At 42.1% G+C, this 20,442-nt stretch overlaps 1 protein-coding gene across 1 annotated transcript in view; it reads left to right on the forward strand.

Annotated features, from left to right (window-relative positions):
* The window catches only part of LOC139408263 (protein Hook homolog 3-like), an 80,980-nt gene that overhangs the window by 3,294 nt on the left and 57,244 nt on the right, over positions 1 to 20,442 (forward strand). Inside the window, exon 2 of the mRNA XM_071151948.1 lies at positions 18,593 to 18,678. Coding sequence (XP_071008049.1) covers positions 18,593 to 18,678 — 86 coding nt within the window. The remainder of the gene's footprint in view (positions 1 to 18,592; positions 18,679 to 20,442) is intronic.

Genomic DNA, 20,442 nt, shown 5'->3' on the forward strand with positions numbered 1-20,442 from the left:
TGCTTTCTAGACAGCTGGTGGTGCTTTCTAGACAGCTGGTGGTGCTTTCTAGACAGCTGGTGGTGCTTTCTAGACAGCTGGTGGCGCTTTCTAGACAGCTGGTGGTGCTTTCTAGGCAGCTGGTGGTGCTTTCTAGGCAGCTGGTGGTGCTTTCTAGGCAGCTGGTGGCGCTTTCTAGACAGCTGGTGGCGCTTTCTAGACAGCTGGTGGCGCTTTCTAGGCAGCTGGTGGCGCTTTCTAGGCAGCTGGTGGCGCTTTCTAGGCAGCTGGTGGCGCTTTCTAGGCAGCTGGTGGCGCTTTCTAGGCAGCTGGTGGCACTTTCTAGGCAGCTGGTGGCGCTTTCTAGGCAGCTGGTGGTGCTTTCTAGACAGCTGGTGGCGCTTTCTAGACAGCTGGTGGCGCTTTCTAGGCAGCTGGTGGTGCTTTCTAGACAGCTGGTGGTGCTTTCTAGGCAGCTGGTGGTGCTTTCTAGGCAGCTGGTGGTGCTTTCTAGGCAGCTGGTGGCGCTTTCTAGGCAGCTGGTGGCGCTTTCTAGACAGCTGGTGGCGCTTTCTCGACAGCTGGTGGCGCTTTCTCGACAGCTGGTGGCGCTTTCTCGACAGCTGGTGGCGCTTTCTCGACAGCTGGTGGCGCTTTCTAGGCAGCTGGTGGTGCTTTCTAGGCAGCTGGTGGCGCTTTCTAGGCAGCTGGTGGCGCTTTCTAGGCAGCTGGTGGCGCTTTCTAGACAACTGGTGGCGCTTTCTAGGCAGCTGGTGGTGCTTTCTAGACAACTGGTGGTGCTTTCTAGACAGCTGGTGGTGCTTTCTAGACAGCTGGTGGTGCTTTCTAGACAGCTGGTGGTGCTTTCTAGACAGCTGGTGGTGCTTTCTAGACAACTGGTGGTGCTTTCTAGACAGCTGGTGGTGCTTTCTAGGCAGCTGGTGGTGCTTTCTCGACAGCTGGTGGTGCTTTCTCGACAGCTGGTGGTGCTTTCGAGACAGCTGGTGGTGCTTTCTAGACAGCTGGTGGTGCTTTCTAGACAGCTGGTGGTGCTTTCTAGACAGCTGGTGGTGCATTCTAGACAGCTGGTGGTGCATTCTAGACACCTGTAAACTCTCGGGGGGTCGAAAAACAAGGTCAAATCATAACTTCGCAAAACATCCTCTTCCTCTGCAGGAAACGTGTTGTGATCCAGGAGGGCATTCTCTGCTGTTACCAAGAGACGCTAACCACTTAGCTAGCTAGATAACTAACCACTTAGCTAGCTAGCTAGATAACTAACCACTTAGCTAGCTAGCTAGATAACTAACCACTTAGCTAGCTAGCTAGTTAACTAGCTACTAAATGAGCAAACCAAATGCAGCATTTAGCACATTTTAGACAGTTAACTTAATAGTTATGACATATCTAGCTGGTCAACATTGAGTTGTGAATTCCATACTGTAACTAGATTCATTGGTCCGTGCTGCACAACAGTGAGTGACTCACACGGCTCCGGTTTTCTCTGGTTGTGAGCTTGTAAACAAACGCCACGTGACTGGGATCTTACCTGTAAGCTTAATGTGACAGTATTAAAAAAGTATTGCACAAGTTGAGTGAAAGGTATTTACTGAAAAGTAGCTACAAATATTCCAATGTATTTTTATTTATTTTTTTAACTTTAAAGAAATAGTTTTTGACGGTAATGAAAAACCATCCCGTGTCTTATTTCCATCACAAACAGATGGTAAAAATAGTCTCCTTGAGTCCCCAGGGGCTTTGGTGGTTATTTTTACACAGACATGTTTTTTTGTGTGTTTTTTTAAAGATTAGAAGATGAATTAGGATTTGATCCGTCGGAGTTGGCTTTATTTCATAAGAAGGTCGATGGACCTTGTACCACTTCGTGTTTCTCGGAGTGGACATTGTTTATGAGGCGACGGTGGGATCCTGCTCTGCTGACCGGTGTTCCTGGCGCAACCTTTGCCTCTGTTAGTACACAGAGTCACGGGCAGGGTAGGGTTTCCTAACTCGCATGTGAGGGGCTACATTTAAAAACCCAACAGCAGCTTTGTCAACATCAACTGTGACGGGGTCTTCTAGCCAGGCCAGCTGGCGGTCACTCATCGCCTCTATGCTACTCCACAGAGACCGCTATGTATTCAAATACACAATATTATCAAACTAATCACTGACCACCAAAACATAAGCAGCAAATTATCTTCTTTATCACATAAAACGATTACGGTTCATAAGCTGGTTTAGTTCAGTAATATTTATTTGCCAAAGTGGCCAGAATTTCATTCAGTAGCTGTGGAAGGTTTGAAAGTGGCAGTTGAGTTTGACATTTAGTTAATGGTTCTCCCTCCTCACGCAAAGCCATTTTTCATAAGTAGCAGTACAGAGAGAGGTGTGACGTGTGTGTGTGTGTGTGAACAGCCTAGCTAAAGGCCCTGACGATTGTCACATCTGATAGATCAGGATTAGGGTTACGCCTTAACACATCTCTCATAAGCACATCATCTGCACAGTACACACATGAAATGTAAGAGATGTTCACACGGTAGTCAATTCTCTTTCTGATCTGTTTACTGTATCTTTCCTGTCTTTTTCAATGACTGTTGTTACTGCAGTTTAATGCAACCTTAGTTGATGACAAATCGCCTTGATTGCCTGCCTAATCAAAAGAAAACTGTAGTCTTTTTCAAGCCTGTCTAATTGTCAAAGGAAGGTAGTGGTAAAATGACAACCCGTGCTCTGTGACTTGTAAACGACCAGAGAAGGATGCAGAAAGTAGAGAATTTGTCTAAATGTCTTCAGGTATTTTCTTCTCCAATATAAACAACCAACATTTATGTGAACCTTCCTACATTTCCAAGCCTGGAGCACCAGCCTGCAGTGACACTCTGATCAGGGTTCAGCTGTAGGCCTCTGCTCTGATAAGGGTTCAGCTGTAGACCTCTACTCTGATCAGGGTTGCAGCAGTAGTCCTACTCTGATCAGGGTTGCAGCTGTAGGCCTCTTCTCTGATCAGGGTTGCAGCTGTAGGCCTCTTCTCTGATCAGGGTTGCAGCTGTAGGCCTCTGCTCTGATAAGGGTTCAGCTGTAGACCTCTACTCTGATCAGGGTTGCAGCTGTAGGCCTCTACTCTGATCAGGGTTGCAGCTATAGACCTCTACTCTGATCAGGGTTGCAGCTATAGACCTCTACTCTGATCAGGGTTGCAGCTATAGACCTCTACTCTGATCAGGGTTGCAGCAGTAGTCCTACTCTGATCAGGGTTGCAGCAGTAGTCCTACTCTGATCAGGGTTGCAGCTGTAGGCCTCTTCTCTGATCAGGGTTGCAGCTATAGACCTCTACTCTGATCAGGGTTGCAGCAGTAGTCCTACCCTGATCAGGGTTGCAGCTGTAGGCCTCTTCTCTGATCAGGGTTGCAGCTGTAGGCCTCTACTCTGATCAGGGTTGCAGCTATAGACCTCTACTCTGATCAGGGTTGCAGCAGTAGGCCTCTTCTCTGATCAGGGTTGCAGCTGTAGGCCTCTACTCTGATCAGGGTTGCAGCTGTAGGCCTCTACTCTGATATGGGTTGCAGCAGTAGTCCTACTCTGATCAGGGTTGCAGCTGTAGGCCTCTTCTCTGATCAGGGTTGCAGCTGTAGGCCTCTACTCTGATCAGGGTTGCAGCTATAGACCTCTTCTCTGATCAGGGTTGCAGCTGTAGGCCTCTACTCTGATCAGGGTTGCAGCAGTAGTCCTACTCTGATCAGGGTTGCAGCTGTAGGCCTCTGACTCTGATCAGGGTTCAGCTGTAGACCTCTACTATGATCAGGGTTAGAGCAGTAGTCCTACTCTGATCAGGGTTGCAGCAGTAGTCCTACTCTGATCAGGGTTGCAGCTGTAGGCCTCTGACTCTGATCAGGGTTCAGCTGTAGACCTCTACTATGATCAGGGTTACAGCAGTAGTCCTACTCTGATCAGGGTTGCAGCAGTAGGCCTCTGACTCTGATCAGGGTTGCAGCAGTAGTCCTACTCTGATCGGGGTTGCAGCAGTAGGCCTCTGACTCTGATCGGGGTTGCAGCAGTAGTCCTACTCTGATCAGGGTTGCAGCTATAGACCTCTACTCTGATCAGGGTTGCAGCTGTAGGTCACCACACATCCTTGGTGGTGAGGTAAGTCTGTAGACTATTTATAGCTCTTAACCTTAGTGTGCCTGTACAGCAGGATTCAGTGATATACGCTTGGTATTTTAATGTAAAACAGCCTAAACATAGCATAGCCTATAACATTAAATATTAGCCTCAAAGGCTAACCTACCCGTTTACTAGGTAGTAATAATAATATATTTAGTTTATATAGCCCTTTTCATTATACAGATCATCTCAAAAACACTCAACTGAACAGAAGTACATGTAGTTATTGGGCTGGTCAATGGTCTCGGTCCCAGAAGGGTCTCCTGGAGGTCAGTCATGTAGGAAATAACCTCCCCGTTGGAGACAGTCAGTTCAGGACAGAGGTGAGTCTGTCTTTATGTGTGACTGTAATTATGGCGTTAACCATGGCACCATCCATGTCTTGGACCTCTCCTCTGCTGAGTTCAGTCTGTTTATTTAGAGTGACAACACTGCTGGGTCACCAGAAGGGCATGGATGACTGTTATCAACATAGAGAGAGAGGGGGTCATCCCTGGATATTAACATGTTGTCAACATGGAGAGAGAGAGAGGTCATCCCTGGATATTAACATGTTATCAACATAGAGAGAGAGAGGTCATCCCTGGATATTAACATGTTGTCAACATGGAGAGAGAGAGAGAGAGGTCATCCCTGGAGCATTAACATGTTGTCAACATAGAGAGAGAGGTCATCCCTGGATATTAACATGTTATCAACATAGAGAGAGAGAGGTCATCCCTGGATATTAACATGTTATCAACATAGAGAGAGAGAGGTCATCCCTGGATATTAACATGTTATCAACATAGAGAGAGAGAGGTCATCCCTGGATATTAACATGTTATCAACATAGAGAGAGAGAGAGAGGTCATCCCTGGATATTAACATGTTATCAACATAGAGAGAGAGAGAGGTCATCCCTGGATATTAACATGTTATCAACATAGAGAGAGAGAGGTCATCCCTGGATATTAACATGTTATCAACATAGAGAGAGAGAGAGGTCAACCCTGGATATTAACATGTTATCAACATAGAGAGAGAGAGAGAGAGAGGTCATCCCTGGATATTAACATGTTATCAACATAGAGAGAGAGAGAGAGAGGTCATCCCTGGATATTAACATGTTATCAACATAGAGAGAGAGAGGTCATCCCTGGATATTAACATGTTATCAACATAGAGAGAGAGAGATCATCCCTGGATATTAACATGTTATCAACATAGAGAGAGAGAGAGGTCATCCCTGGATATTAACATGTTATCAACATAGAGAGAGAGAGAGAGGTCATCCCTGGATATTAACATGTTATCAACATAGAGAGAGAGAGAGATCATCCCTGGATATTAACATGTTATCAACATAGAGAGAGAGAGAGGTCATCCCTGGATATTAACATGTTATCAACATAGAGAGAGAGAGAGGTCATCCCTGGATATTAACATGTTATCAACATAGAGAGAGAGAGAGAGAGGTCATCCCTGGATATTAACATGTTATCAACATAGAGAGAGAGAGAGAGAGGTCATCCCTGGATATTAACATGTTATCAACATAGAGAGAGAGAGAGAGAGGTCATCCCTGGATATTAACATGTTATCAACATAGAGAGAGAGAGAGAGAGGTCATCCCTGGATATTAACATGTTATCAACATAGAGAGAGGTCATCCCTGGATATTAACATGTTATCAACATAGAGAGAGAGAGGTCATCCCTGGATATTAACATGTTATCAACATAGAGAGAGGTCAACCCTGGATATTAACATGTTATCAACATAGAGAGAGAGAGGTCATCCCTGGATATTAACATGTTATCAACATAGAGAGAGAGAGAGGTCATCCCTGGATATTAACATGTTATCAACATAGAGAGAGATCATCCCTGGATATTAACATGTTATCAACATAGAGAGAGGTCATCCCTGGAGTATTAACATGTTATCAACATAGAGAGAGAGAGGTCATCCCTGGATATTAACATGTTATCAACATAGAGAGAGGTCATCCCTGGATATTAACATGTTATCAACATAGAGAGAGAGGTCAACCCTGGAGTATTAACATGTTATCAACATAGAGAGAGAGAGGTCATCCCTGGATATTAACATGTTATCAACATAGAGAGAGATCATCCCTGGATATTAACATGTTATCAACATAGAGAGAGATCATCCCTGGATATTAACATGTTATCAACATAGAGAGAGAGAGGTCATCCCTGGAGTATTAACATGTTATCAACATAGAGAGAGAGAGATCATCCCTGGATATTAACATGTTATCAACATAGAGAGAGAGAGGTCATCCCTGGATATTAACATGTTATCAACATAGAGAGAGAGAGGTCAACCCTGGATATTAACATGTTATCAACATAGAGAGAGGTCATCCCTGGATATTAACATGTTATCAACATAGAGAGAGGTCATCCCTTGATATTAACATGTTATCAACATAGAGAGAGAGAGAGAGAGGTCATCCCTGGAGTATTAACATGTTATCAACATAGAGAGAGAGAGGTCATCCCTGGATATTAACATGTTATCAACATAGAGAGAGATCATCCCTGGATATTAACATGTTATCAACATAGAGAGAGATCATCCCTGGAGTATTAACATGTTATCAACATAGAGAGAGAGAGGTCATCCCTGGATATTAACATGTTATCAACATAGAGAGAGATCATCCCTGGATATTAACATGTTATCAACATAGAGAGAGATCATCCCTGGAGTATTAACATGTTATCAACATAGAGAGAGAGAGGTCATCCCTGGATATTAACATGTTATCAACATAGAGAGAGATCATCCCTGGATATTAACATGTTATCAACATAGAGAGAGATCATCCCTGGAGTATTAACATGTTATCAACATAGAGAGAGATCATCCCTGGATATTAACATGTTATCAACAGAGAGAGAGAGAGAGGTCATCCCTGGATATTAACATGTTATCAACATAGAGAGAGAGAGGTCATCCCTGGAGTATTAACATGTTATTAACATAGAGAGAGAGAGGTCATCCCTGGATATTAACATGTTATCAACATAGAGAGAGAGAGAGGTCATCCCTGGATATTAACATGTTATCAACATAGAGAGGGGTCATCCCTGGATATTAACATGTTATCAACATAGAGAGAGAGAGGTCATCCCTGGATATTAACATGTTATCAACATAGAGAGAGAGAGGTCATCCCTGGATATTAACATGTTATCAACATAGAGAGAGAGAGGTCATCCCTGGATATTAACATGTTATCAACATAGAGAGAGAGAGGTCATCCCTGGATATTAACATGTTATCAACATAGAGAGAGAGAGGTCATCCCTGGATATTAACATGTTATCAACATAGAGAGAGAGAGGTCATCCCTGGATATTAACATGTTATCAACATAGAGAGAGGTCATCCCTGGATATTAACATGTTATCAACATAGAGAGAGAGAGGTCATCCCTGGATATTAACATGTTATCAACATAGAGAGAGAGAGGTCATCCCTGGATATTAACATGTTATCAACATAGAGAGAGAGAGGTCATCCCTGGATATTAACATGTTATCAACATAGAGAGGGGTCATCCCTGGATATTAACATGTTATCAACATAGAGAGAGAGAGGTCATCCCTGGATATTAACATGTTATCAACATAGAGAGAGAGAGGTCATCCCTGGATATTAACATGTTATCAACATAGAGAGAGAGAGGTCATCCCTGGATATTAACATGTTATCAACATAGAGAGAGGTCATCCCTGGATATTAACATGTTATCAACATAGAGAGAGGTCATCCCTGGATATTAACATGTTATCAACATAGAGAGAGGTCATCCCTGGATATTAACATGTTATCAACATAGAGAGAGAGAGGTCATCCCTGGATATTAACATGTTATCAACATAGAGAGAGAGAGGTCATCCCTGGATATTAACATGTTATCAACATAGAGAGAGAGAGGTCATCCCTGGAGTATTAACATGTTATCAACATAGAGAGAGAGAGAGGTCATCCCTGGAGTATTAACATGTTATCAACATAGAGAGAGAGAGGTCATCCCTGGATATTAACATGTTATCAACATAGAGAGAGGTCATCCCTGGAGTATTAACATGTTATCAACATAGAGAGAGAGAGATCATCCCTGGATATTAACATGTTATCAACATAGAGAGAGATCATCCCTGGATATTAACATGTTATCAACATAGAGAGAGGGGTCATCCCTGGATATTAACATGTTATCAACATAGAGAGAGAGAGAGAGAGGTCATCCCTGGATATTAACATGTTATCAACATAGAGAGAGAGAGAGAGGTCATCCCTGGATATTAACATGTTATCAACATAGAGAGAGAGAGAGAGAGAGGTCATCCCTGGATATTAACATGTTATCAACATAGAGAGAGGTCATCCCTGCAGTATTAACATGTTATCAACATAGAGAGAGAGAGGTCATCCCTGGATATTAACATGTTATCAACATAGAGAGAGAGAGGTCATCCCTGGATATTAACATGTTATCAACATAGAGAGAGGTCATCCCTGGAGTATTAACATGTTATCAACATAGAGAGAGAGAGATCATCCCTGGATATTAACATGTTATCAACATAGAGAGAGAGAGATCATCCCTGGATATTAACATGTTATCAACATAGAGAGAGATCATCCCTGGATATTAACATGTTATCAACATAGAGAGAGGTCATCCCTGGAGTATTAACATGTTATCAACATAGAGAGAGAGAGGTCATCCCTGGATATTAACATGTTATCAACATAGAGAGAGGTCATCCCTGGATATTAACATGTTATCAACATAGAGAGAGAGGTCAACCCTGGAGTATTAACATGTTATCAACATAGAGAGAGAGAGGTCATCCCTGGAGTATTAACATGTTATCAACATAGAGAGAGAGAGATCATCCCTGGATATTAACATGTTATCAACATAGAGAGAGAGAGGTCATCCCTGGATATTAACATGTTATCAACATAGAGAGAGAGAGGTCAACCCTGGATATTAACATGTTATCAACATAGAGAGAGGTCATCCCTGGATATTAACATGTTATCAACATAGAGAGAGGTCATCCCTGGATATTAACATGTTATCAACATAGAGAGAGAGAGAGAGAGGTCATCCCTGGAGTATTAACATGTTATCAACATAGAGAGAGAGAGGTCATCCCTGGATATTAACATGTTATCAACATAGAGAGAGATCATCCCTGGATATTAACATGTTATCAACATAGAGAGAGATCATCCCTGGAGTATTAACATGTTATCAACATAGAGAGAGAGAGGTCATCCCTGGATATTAACATGTTATCAACATAGAGAGAGATCATCCCTGGATATTAACATGTTATCAACATAGAGAGAGATCATCCCTGGAGTATTAACATGTTATCAACATAGAGAGAGATCATCCCTGGATATTAACATGTTATCAACAGAGAGAGAGAGAGGTCATCCCTGGATATTAACATGTTATCAACATAGAGAGAGAGAGGTCATCCCTGGAGTATTAACATGTTATCAACATAGAGAGAGAGAGGTCATCCCTGGATATTAACATGCTATCAACATAGAGAGAGAGAGAGGTCATCCCTGGATATTAACATGTTATCAACATAGAGAGGGGTCATCCCTGGATATTAACATGTTATCAACATAGAGAGAGAGAGGTCATCCCTGGATATTAACATGTTATCAACATAGAGAGAGAGAGGTCATCCCTGGATATTAACATGTTATCAACATAGAGAGAGAGAGGTCATCCCTGGATATTAACATGTTATCAACATAGAGAGAGAGAGGTCATCCCTGGATATTAACATGTTATCAACATAGAGAGAGAGAGAGGTCATCCCTGGATATTAACATGTTATCAACATAGAGAGAGAGAGGTCATCCCTGGATATTAACATGTTATCAACATAGAGAGAGAGAGGTCATCCCTGGATATTAACATGTTATCAACATAGAGAGAGAGAGGTCATCCCTGGATATTAACATGTTATCAACATAGAGAGAGAGAGGTCATCCCTGGATATTAACATGTTATCAACATAGAGAGAGAGAGGTCATCCCTGGATATTAACATGTTATCAACATAGAGAGAGAGAGGTCATCCCTGGATATTAACATGTTATCAACATAGAGAGAGGTCATCCCTGGAGTATTAACATGTTATCAAAATAGAGAGGGTTCATCCCTGGATATTAACATGTTATCAACATAGAGAGAGAGAGGTCATCCCTGGATATTAACATGTTATCAACATAGAGAGAGAGAGGTCATCCCTGGATATTAACATGTTATCAACATAGAGAGAGAGAGGTCATCCCTGGATATTAACATGTTATCAACATAGAGAGAGGTCATCCCTGGATATTAACATGTTATCAACATAGAGAGGTCATCCCTGGATATTAACATGTTATCAACATAGAGAGAGGTCATCCCTGGATATTAACATGTTATCAACATAGAGAGAGAGAGGTCAACCCTGGATATTAACATGTTATCAACATAGAGAGAGGTCATCCCTGGATATTAACATGTTATCAACATAGAGAGAGGTCATCCCTGGATATTAACATGTTATCAACATAGAGAGAGAGAGAGAGGTCATCCCTGGAGTATTAACATGTTATCAACATAGAGAGAGAGAGGTCATCCCTGGATATTAACATGTTATCAACATAGAGAGAGATCATCCCTGGATATTAACATGTTATCAACATAGAGAGAGATCATCCCTGGAGTATTAACATGTTATCAACATAGAGAGAGAGAGGTCATCCCTGGATATTAACATGTTATCAACATAGAGAGAGATCATCCCTGGATATTAACATGTTATCAACATAGAGAGAGATCATCCCTGGAGTATTAACATGTTATCAACATAGAGAGAGAGAGGTCATCCCTGGATATTAACATGTTATCAACATAGAGAGAGATCATCCCTGGATATTAACATGTTATCAACATAGAGAGAGATCATCCCTGGAGTATTAACATGTTATCAACATAGAGAGAGATCATCCCTGGATATTAACATGTTATCAACAGAGAGAGAGAGAGGTCATCCCTGGATATTAACATGTTATCAACATAGAGAGAGAGAGGTCATCCCTGGAGTATTAACATGTTATTAACATAGAGAGAGAGAGGTCATCCCTGGATATTAACATGTTATCAACATAGAGAGAGAGAGAGGTCATCCCTGGATATTAACATGTTATCAACATAGAGAGGGGTCATCCCTGGATATTAACATGTTATCAACATAGAGAGAGAGAGGTCATCCCTGGATATTAACATGTTATCAACATAGAGAGAGAGAGGTCATCCCTGGATATTAACATGTTATCAACATAGAGAGAGAGAGGTCATCCCTGGATATTAACATGTTATCAACATAGAGAGAGAGAGGTCATCCCTGGATATTAACATGTTATCAACATAGAGAGAGAGAGAGGTCATCCCTGGATATTAACATGTTATCAACATAGAGAGAGAGAGGTCATCCCTGGATATTAACATGTTATCAACATAGAGAGAGGTCATCCCTGGATATTAACATGTTATCAACATAGAGAGAGAGAGGTCATCCCTGGATATTAACATGTTATCAACATAGAGAGAGAGAGGTCATCCCTGGATATTAACATGTTATCAACATAGAGAGAGGTCATCCCTGGAGTATTAACATGTTATCAACATAGAGAGGGGTCATCCCTGGATATTAACATGTTATCAACATAGAGAGAGAGAGGTCATCCCTGGATATTAACATGTTATCAACATAGAGAGAGAGAGTCATCCCTGGATATTAACATGTTATCAACATAGAGAGAGAGAGGTCATCCCTGGATATTAACATGTTATCAACATAGAGAGAGGTCATCCCTGGATATTAACATGTTATCAACATAGAGAGAGGTCATCCCTGGATATTAACATGTTATCAACATAGAGAGAGGTCATCCCTGGATATTAACATGTTATCAACATAGAGAGAGAGAGGTCATCCCTGGATATTAACATGTTATCAACATAGAGAGAGAGAGGTCATCCCTGGATATTAACATGTTATCAACATAGAGAGAGAGAGGTCATCCCTGGAGTATTAACATGTTATCAACATAGAGAGAGAGAGAGGTCATCCCTGGAGTATTAACATGTTATCAACATAGAGAGAGAGAGGTCATCCCTGGATATTAACATGTTATCAACATAGAGAGAGGTCATCCCTGGATATTAACATGTTATCAACATAGAGAGAGGTCATCCCTGGAGTATTAACATGTTATCAACATAGAGAGAGAGAGATCATCCCTGGATATTAACATGTTATCAACATAGAGAGAGATCATCCCTGGATATTAACATGTTATCAACATAGAGAGAGGGGTCATCCCTGGATATTAACATGTTATCAACATAGAGAGAGAGAGAGAGGTCATCCCTGGATATTAACATGTTATCAACATAGAGAGAGAGAGAGAGGTCATCCCTGGATATTAACATGTTATCAACATAGAGAGAGAGAGAGAGAGAGGTCATCCCTGGATATTAACATGTTATCAACATAGAGAGAGGTCATCCCTGCAGTATTAACATGTTATCAACATAGAGAGAGAGAGGTCATCCCTGGATATTAACATGTTATCAACATAGAGAGAGAGAGGTCATCCCTGGATATTAACATGTTATCAACATAGAGAGAGGTCATCCCTGGAGTATTAACATGTTATCAACATAGAGAGAGAGAGATCATCCCTGGATATTAACATGTTATCAACATAGAGAGAGAGAGATCATCCCTGGATATTAACATGTTATCAACATAGAGAGAGATCATCCCTGGATATTAACATGTTATCAACATAGAGAGAGGTCATCCCTGGAGTATTAACATGTTATCAACATAGAGAGAGAGAGGTCATCCCTGGATATTAACATGTTATCAACATAGAGAGAGGTCATCCCTGGATATTAACATGTTATCAACATAGAGAGAGAGGTCAACCCTGGAGTATTAACATGTTATCAACATAGAGAGAGAGAGGTCATCCCTGGAGTATTAACATGTTATCAACATAGAGAGAGAGAGATCATCCCTGGATATTAACATGTTATCAACATAGAGAGAGAGAGGTCATCCCTGGATATTAACATGTTATCAACATAGAGAGAGAGAGGTCAACCCTGGATATTAACATGTTATCAACATAGAGAGAGGTCATCCCTGGATATTAACATGTTATCAACATAGAGAGAGGTCATCCCTGGATATTAACATGTTATCAACATAGAGAGAGAGAGAGAGAGGTCATCCCTGGAGTATTAACATGTTATCAACATAGAGAGAGAGAGGTCATCCCTGGATATTAACATGTTATCAACATAGAGAGAGATCATCCCTGGATATTAACATGTTATCAACATAGAGAGAGATCATCCCTGGAGTATTAACATGTTATCAACATAGAGAGAGAGAGGTCATCCCTGGATATTAACATGTTATCAACATAGAGAGAGATCATCCCTGGATATTAACATGTTATCAACATAGAGAGAGATCATCCCTGGAGTATTAACATGTTATCAACATAGAGAGAGATCATCCCTGGATATTAACATGTTATCAACAGAGAGAGAGAGAGGTCATCCCTGGATATTAACATGTTATCAACATAGAGAGAGAGAGGTCATCCCTGGAGTATTAACATGTTATCAACATAGAGAGAGAGAGGTCATCCCTGGATATTAACATGCTATCAACATAGAGAGAGAGAGAGGTCATCCCTGGATATTAACATGTTATCAACATAGAGAGGGGTCATCCCTGGATATTAACATGTTATCAACATAGAGAGAGAGAGGTCATCCCTGGATATTAACATGTTATCAACATAGAGAGAGAGAGGTCATCCCTGGATATTAACATGTTATCAACATAGAGAGAGAGAGGTCATCCCTGGATATTAACATGTTATCAACATAGAGAGAGAGAGGTCATCCCTGGATATTAACATGTTATCAACATAGAGAGAGAGAGAGGTCATCCCTGGATATTAACATGTTATCAACATAGAGAGAGAGAGGTCATCCCTGGATATTAACATGTTATCAACATAGAGAGAGAGAGGTCATCCCTGGATATTAACATGTTATCAACATAGAGAGAGAGAGGTCATCCCTGGATATTAACATGTTATCAACATAGAGAGAGAGAGGTCATCCCTGGATATTAACATGTTATCAACATAGAGAGAGAGAGGTCATCCCTGGATATTAACATGTTATCAACATAGAGAGAGAGAGGTCATCCCTGGATATTAACATGTTATCAACATAGAGAGAGGTCATCCCTGGAGTATTAACATGTTATCAACATAGAGAGGGGTCATCCCTGGATATTAACATGTTATCAACATAGAGAGAGAGAGGTCATCCCTGGATATTAACATGTTATCAACATAGAGAGAGAGAGGTCATCCCTGGATATTAACATGTTATCAACATAGAGAGAGAGAGGTCATCCCTGGATATTAACATGTTATCAACATAGAGAGAGGTCATCCCTGGATATTAACATGTTATCAACATAGAGAGGTCATCCCTGGATATTAACATGTTATCAACATAGAGAGAGGTCATCCCTGGATATTAACATGTTATCAACATAGAGAGAGAGAGGTCATCCCTGGATATTAACATGTTATCAACATAGAGAGAGAGAGGTCATCCCTGGATATTAACATGTTATCAACATAGAGAGAGAGAGGTCATCCCTGGAGTATTAACATGTTATCAACATAGAGAGAGAGAGAGGTCATCCCTGGAGTATTAACATGTTATCAACATAGAGAGAGAGAGGTCATCCCTGGATATTAACATGTTATCAACATAGAGAGAGGTCATCCCTGGATATTAACATGTTATCAACATAGAGAGAGGTCATCCCTGGAGTATTAACATGTTATCAACATAGAGAGAGAGAGATCATCCCTGGATATTAACATGTTATCAACATAGAGAGAGATCATCCCTGGATATTAACATGTTATCAACATAGAGAGAGGTCATCCCTGGAGTATTAACATGTTATCAACATAGAGAGAGGGGTCATCCCTGGATATTAACATGTTATCAACATAGAGAGAGAGAGAGAGAGGTCATCCCTGGATATTAACATGTTATCAACATAGAGAGAGGTCATCCCTGGATATTAACATGTTATCAACATAGAGAGAGAGGTCAACCCTGGAGTATTAACATGTTATCAACATAGAGAGAGAGAGGTCATCCCTGGAGTATTAACATGTTATCAACATAGAGAGAGAGAGATCATCCCTGGATATTAACATGTTATCAACATAGAGAGAGAGAGGTCATCCCTGGATATTAACATGTTATCAACATAGAGAGAGAGAGGTCAACCCTGGATATTAACATGTTATCAACATAGAGAGAGGTCATCCCTGGATATTAACATGTTATCAACATAGAGAGAGGTCATCCCTGGATATTAACATGTTATCAACATAGAGAGAGAGAGAGAGAGGTCATCCCTGGAGTATTAACATGTTATCAACATAGAGAGAGAGAGGTCATCCCTGGATATTAACATGTTATCAACATAGAGAGAGATCATCCCTGGATATTAACATGTTATCAACATAGAGAGAGATCATCCCTGGAGTATTAACATGTTATCAACATAGAGAGAGAGAGGTCATCCCTGGATATTAACATGTTATCAACATAGAGAGAGATCATCCCTGGATATTAACATGTTATCAACATAGAGAGAGATCATCCCTGGAGTATTAACATGTTATCAACATAGAGAGAGATCATCCCTGGATATTAACATGTTATCAACAGAGAGAGAGAGAGGTCATCCCTGGATATTAACATGTTATCAACATAGAGAGAGAGAGGTCATCCCTGGAGTATTAACATGTTATCAACATAGAGAGAGAGAGGTCATCCCTGGATATTAACATGCTATCAACATAGAGAGAGAGAGAGGTCATCCCTGGATATTAACATGTTATCAACATAGAGAGGGGTCATCCCTGGATATTAACATGTTATCAACATAGAGAGAGAGAGGTCATCCCTGGATATTAACATGTTATCAACATAGAGAGAGAGAGGTCATCCCTGGATATTAACATGTTATCAACATAGAGAGAGAGAGGTCATCCCTGGATATTAACATGTTATCAACATAGAGAGAGAGGTCATCCCTGGATATTAACATGTTATCAACATAGAGAGAGAGAGAGGTCATCCCTGGATATTAACATGTTATCAACATAGAGAGAGAGAGGTCATCCCTGGATATTAACATGTTATCAACATAGAGAGAGAGAGGTCATCCCTGGATATTAACATGTTATCAACATAGAGAGAGAGAGGTCATCCCTGGATATTAACATGTTATCAACATAGAGAGAGAGAGGTCATCCCTGGATATTAACATGTTATCAACATAGAGAGAGAGAGGTCATCCCTGGATATTAACATGTTATCAACATAGAGAGAGAGAGGTCATCCCTGGATATTAACATGTTATCAACATAGAGAGAGGTCATCCCTGGAGTATTAACATGTTATCAACATAGAGAGGGGTCATCCCTGGATATTAACATGTTATCAACATAGAGAGAGAGAGGTCATCCCTGGATATTAACATGTTATCAACATAGAGAGAGAGAGGTCATCCCTGGATATTAACATGTTATCAACATAGAGAGAGAGAGGTCATCCCTGGATATTAACATGTTATCAACATAGAGAGAGGTCATCCCTGGATATTAACATGTTATCAATATAGAGAGGTCATCCCTGGATATTAACATGTTATCAACATAGAGAGAGGTCATCCCTGGATATTAACATGTTATCAACATAGAGAGAGAGAGGTCATCCCTGGATATTAACATGTTATCAACATAGAGAGAGAGAGGTCATCCCTGGATATTAACATGTTATCAACATAGAGAGAGAGAGGTCATCCCTGGAGTATTAACATGTTATCAACATAGAGAGAGAGAGAGGTCATCCCTGGAGTATTAACATGTTATCAACATAGAGAGAGAGAGGTCATCCCTGGATATTAACATGTTATCAACATAGAGAGAGGTCATCCCTGGATATTAACATGTTATCAACATAGAGAGAGGTCATCCCTGGAGTATTAACATGTTATCAACATAGAGAGAGAGAGATCATCCCTGGATATTAACATGTTATCAACATAGAGAGAGATCATCCCTGGATATTAACATGTTATCAACATAGAGAGAGGTCATCCCTGGAGTATTAACATGTTATCAACATAGAGAGAGGGGTCATCCCTGGATATTAACATGTTATCAACATAGAGAGAGAGAGAGAGAGGTCATCCCTGGATATTAACATGTTATCAACATAGAGAGAGAGAGGTCTTCCCTGGATATTAACATGTTATCAACATAGAGAGAGATCATCCCTGGATATTAACATGTTGTCAACATGGAGAGAGAGAGGTCATCCCTGGATATTAACATGTTATCAACATAGAGAGAGGCGTCATCCCTGGATATTAACATGTTATCAACATAGAGAGAGAGAGAGAGAGAGGTCATCCCTGGATATTAACATGTTATCAACATAGAGAGAGAGAGAGAGAGGTCATCCCTGGATATTAACATGTTATCAACATAGAGAGAGAGAGAGAGAGGTCATCCCTGGATATTAACATGTTATCAACATAGAGAGAGAGAGGTCATCCCTGGATATTAACATGTTATCAACATAGAGAGAGAGAGAGAGAGGTCATCCCTGGATATTAACATGTTATCAACATAGAGAGAGAGAGGTCATCCCTGGATATTAACATGTTATCAACATAGAGAGAGAGAGATCATCCCTGGATATTAACATGTTGTCAACATGGAGAGAGAGAGGTCATCCCTGGATATTAACATGTTATCAACATAGAGAGAGGTCTTCCCTGGATATTAACATGTTATCAACATAGAGAGAGAGAGGTCATCCCTGGATATTAACATGTTATCAACATAGAGAGAGGTCACCCCTGGATATTAACATGTTATCAACATAGAGAGAGAGAGATCATCCCTGGAGTATTAACATGTTATCAACATACAGAGAGGTCATCCCTGGAGTATTACCATGTTATCAGGTAGAAGACAGAGTAGGCTCAAGGCTCAACCTAATCGTTGTAGAGCTCCACTCCATTTTTCCAAAAAAGAAGTTAGGAATGTACAGTGGCCATGTTTTGAGACTTTGTGAAGAGGGGAGATGTCTAGGTGTCAAGTAATGATGAATGTCATTTAAGGTTCGGTGGGTATCTCTGTAATATTTCATAGCAGGAAATGATTGTGTTTTTCTGTCCTTCTAGATCCAGACGTTTGGATTGGAGGCACCATGCAGAACAGTGGACGATCTCACAAGTGGGATCGTCATGGCCCAGGCCCTACAAAAAATGTGAGTGTCAGTGGTTATATTTTGTTTAACCATCAAACCAACCTTTTAGTGGGTGTTGTGGCTAAGGGTTGTGGCTAAGGGTTGTGGCTAAGGGTTGTGGCTAAGGGTTGTGGCTAAGGGTTGTGGCTAGGCCTGGTTGTCCAAGCGTTGTGGCTAGGCCTGGTGGCCAAGCGTTGTGGCTAGGCCTGGTGGCCAAGCGTTGTGGCTAGGCCTGGTGGCTAAGCGTTGTGGCTATCTCACAAGTGGGATCGTCATGGCCCAGGCCCTACAAAAAATGTGAGTGTCAGTGGTTATATTTGGCTGGAAATTAGTTTTGTTTAACCATCAAACCAACCTTTTAGTGGGTGTTGTGGCTAAGGGTTGTGGCTAAGGGTTGTGGCTAAGGGTTGTGGCTAAGGGTTGTGGCTAAGGGTTGTGGCTAGGCCTGGTTGTCCAAGCGTTGTGGCTAGGCCTGGTGGCCAAGCGTTGTGGCTAGGCCTGGTGGCTAAGCGTTGTGGCTATCTCACAAGTGGGATCGTCATGGCCCAGGCCCTACAAAAAATGTGAGTGTCAGTGGTTATATTTGGCTGGAAATTAGTTTTGTTTAACCATCAAACCAACCTTTTAGTGGGTGTTGTGGCTAAGGGTTGTGGCTAAGGGTTGTGGCTAAGCCTGGTTGTCCAAGCGTTGTGGCTAGGCCTGGTGGCCAAGCGTTGTGGCTAGGCCTGGCGGCCAAGCGTTGTGGCTAGGCCTGGTGGCTAAGCGTTGTGGCTAGGCCTGGTGGCTAAGCGTTGTGGCTAGGCCTGGTGGCTAAGCGTTGTGGCTAGGCGTTGTGGCTAGGCGTTGTGGCTAGGCGTTGTGGCTAGGCGTTGTGGCTAGGCGTTGTGGCTAGGCGTTGTGGCTAGGCGTTGTGGCTAGGCGTTGTGGCTAGGCGTTGTGGCTAGGCGTTGTGGCTAGGCGTTGTGGCTAGGCGTTGTAGCTAGGAGTTGTAGCTAGGCGTTGTAGCTAGGCGTTGTGGCTAGGCGTTGTGTCTAGGCGTTGTAGCTAGGTGTTGTGTCTAGGCGTTGTAGCTAGGCGTGTCTAGGCGTTGTAGCTAGGCGTTGTGTCTAGGTGTTGTGGCTAGGCGTTGTGGCTAGGCGTTGTAGCTAGGCGTTGTGTCTAGGCGTTGTGGCTAGGCGTTGTGGCTAGGCGTTGTGGCTAGGCGTTGTGGCTAGGCGTTGTGGCTAGGCGTTGTGGCTAAGGGTTGTGGCTAGGCGTTGTGGCTAGGCGTTGTGGCTAGGCGTTGTGGCTAGGCGTTGTGGCTAGGCGTTGTGGCTAAGGGTTGTGGCTAGGCGTTGTGGCTAGGCGTTGTGGCTAGGCGTTGTGGCTAGGCGTTGTGGCTAGGCGTTGTGGCTAGGCGTTGTGGCTAGGCGTTGTGGCTAGGCGTTGTGGCTAGGCGTTGTAGCTAGGAGTTGTAGCTAGGCGTTGTAGCTAGGCGTTGTGGCTAGGCGTTGTGTCTAGGCGTTGTAGCTAGGCGTTGTGTCTAGGCGTTGTAGCTAGGCGTGTCTAGGCGTTGTAGCTAGGCGTTGTGTCTAGGTGTTGTGGCTAGGCGTTGTGGCTAGGCGTTGTAGCTAGGCGTTGTGTCTAGGCGTTGTGGCTAGGCGTTGTGTCTAGGCGTTGTGGCTAGGCGTTGTGTCTAGGCGTTGTGGCTAGGCGTTGTAGCTAGGCGTTGTAGCTAGGCGTTGTAGCTAGGCGTTGTGTCTAGGCGTTGTAGCTAGGCGTTGTGGCTAGGCGTTGTGGCTAGGC

The sequence above is a fragment of the Oncorhynchus clarkii genome, chromosome 5 (assembly GCF_045791955.1).
Source record: "Oncorhynchus clarkii lewisi isolate Uvic-CL-2024 chromosome 5, UVic_Ocla_1.0, whole genome shotgun sequence".
In the NCBI taxonomy this organism is placed as follows: domain Eukaryota; kingdom Metazoa; phylum Chordata; class Actinopteri; order Salmoniformes; family Salmonidae; genus Oncorhynchus; species Oncorhynchus clarkii.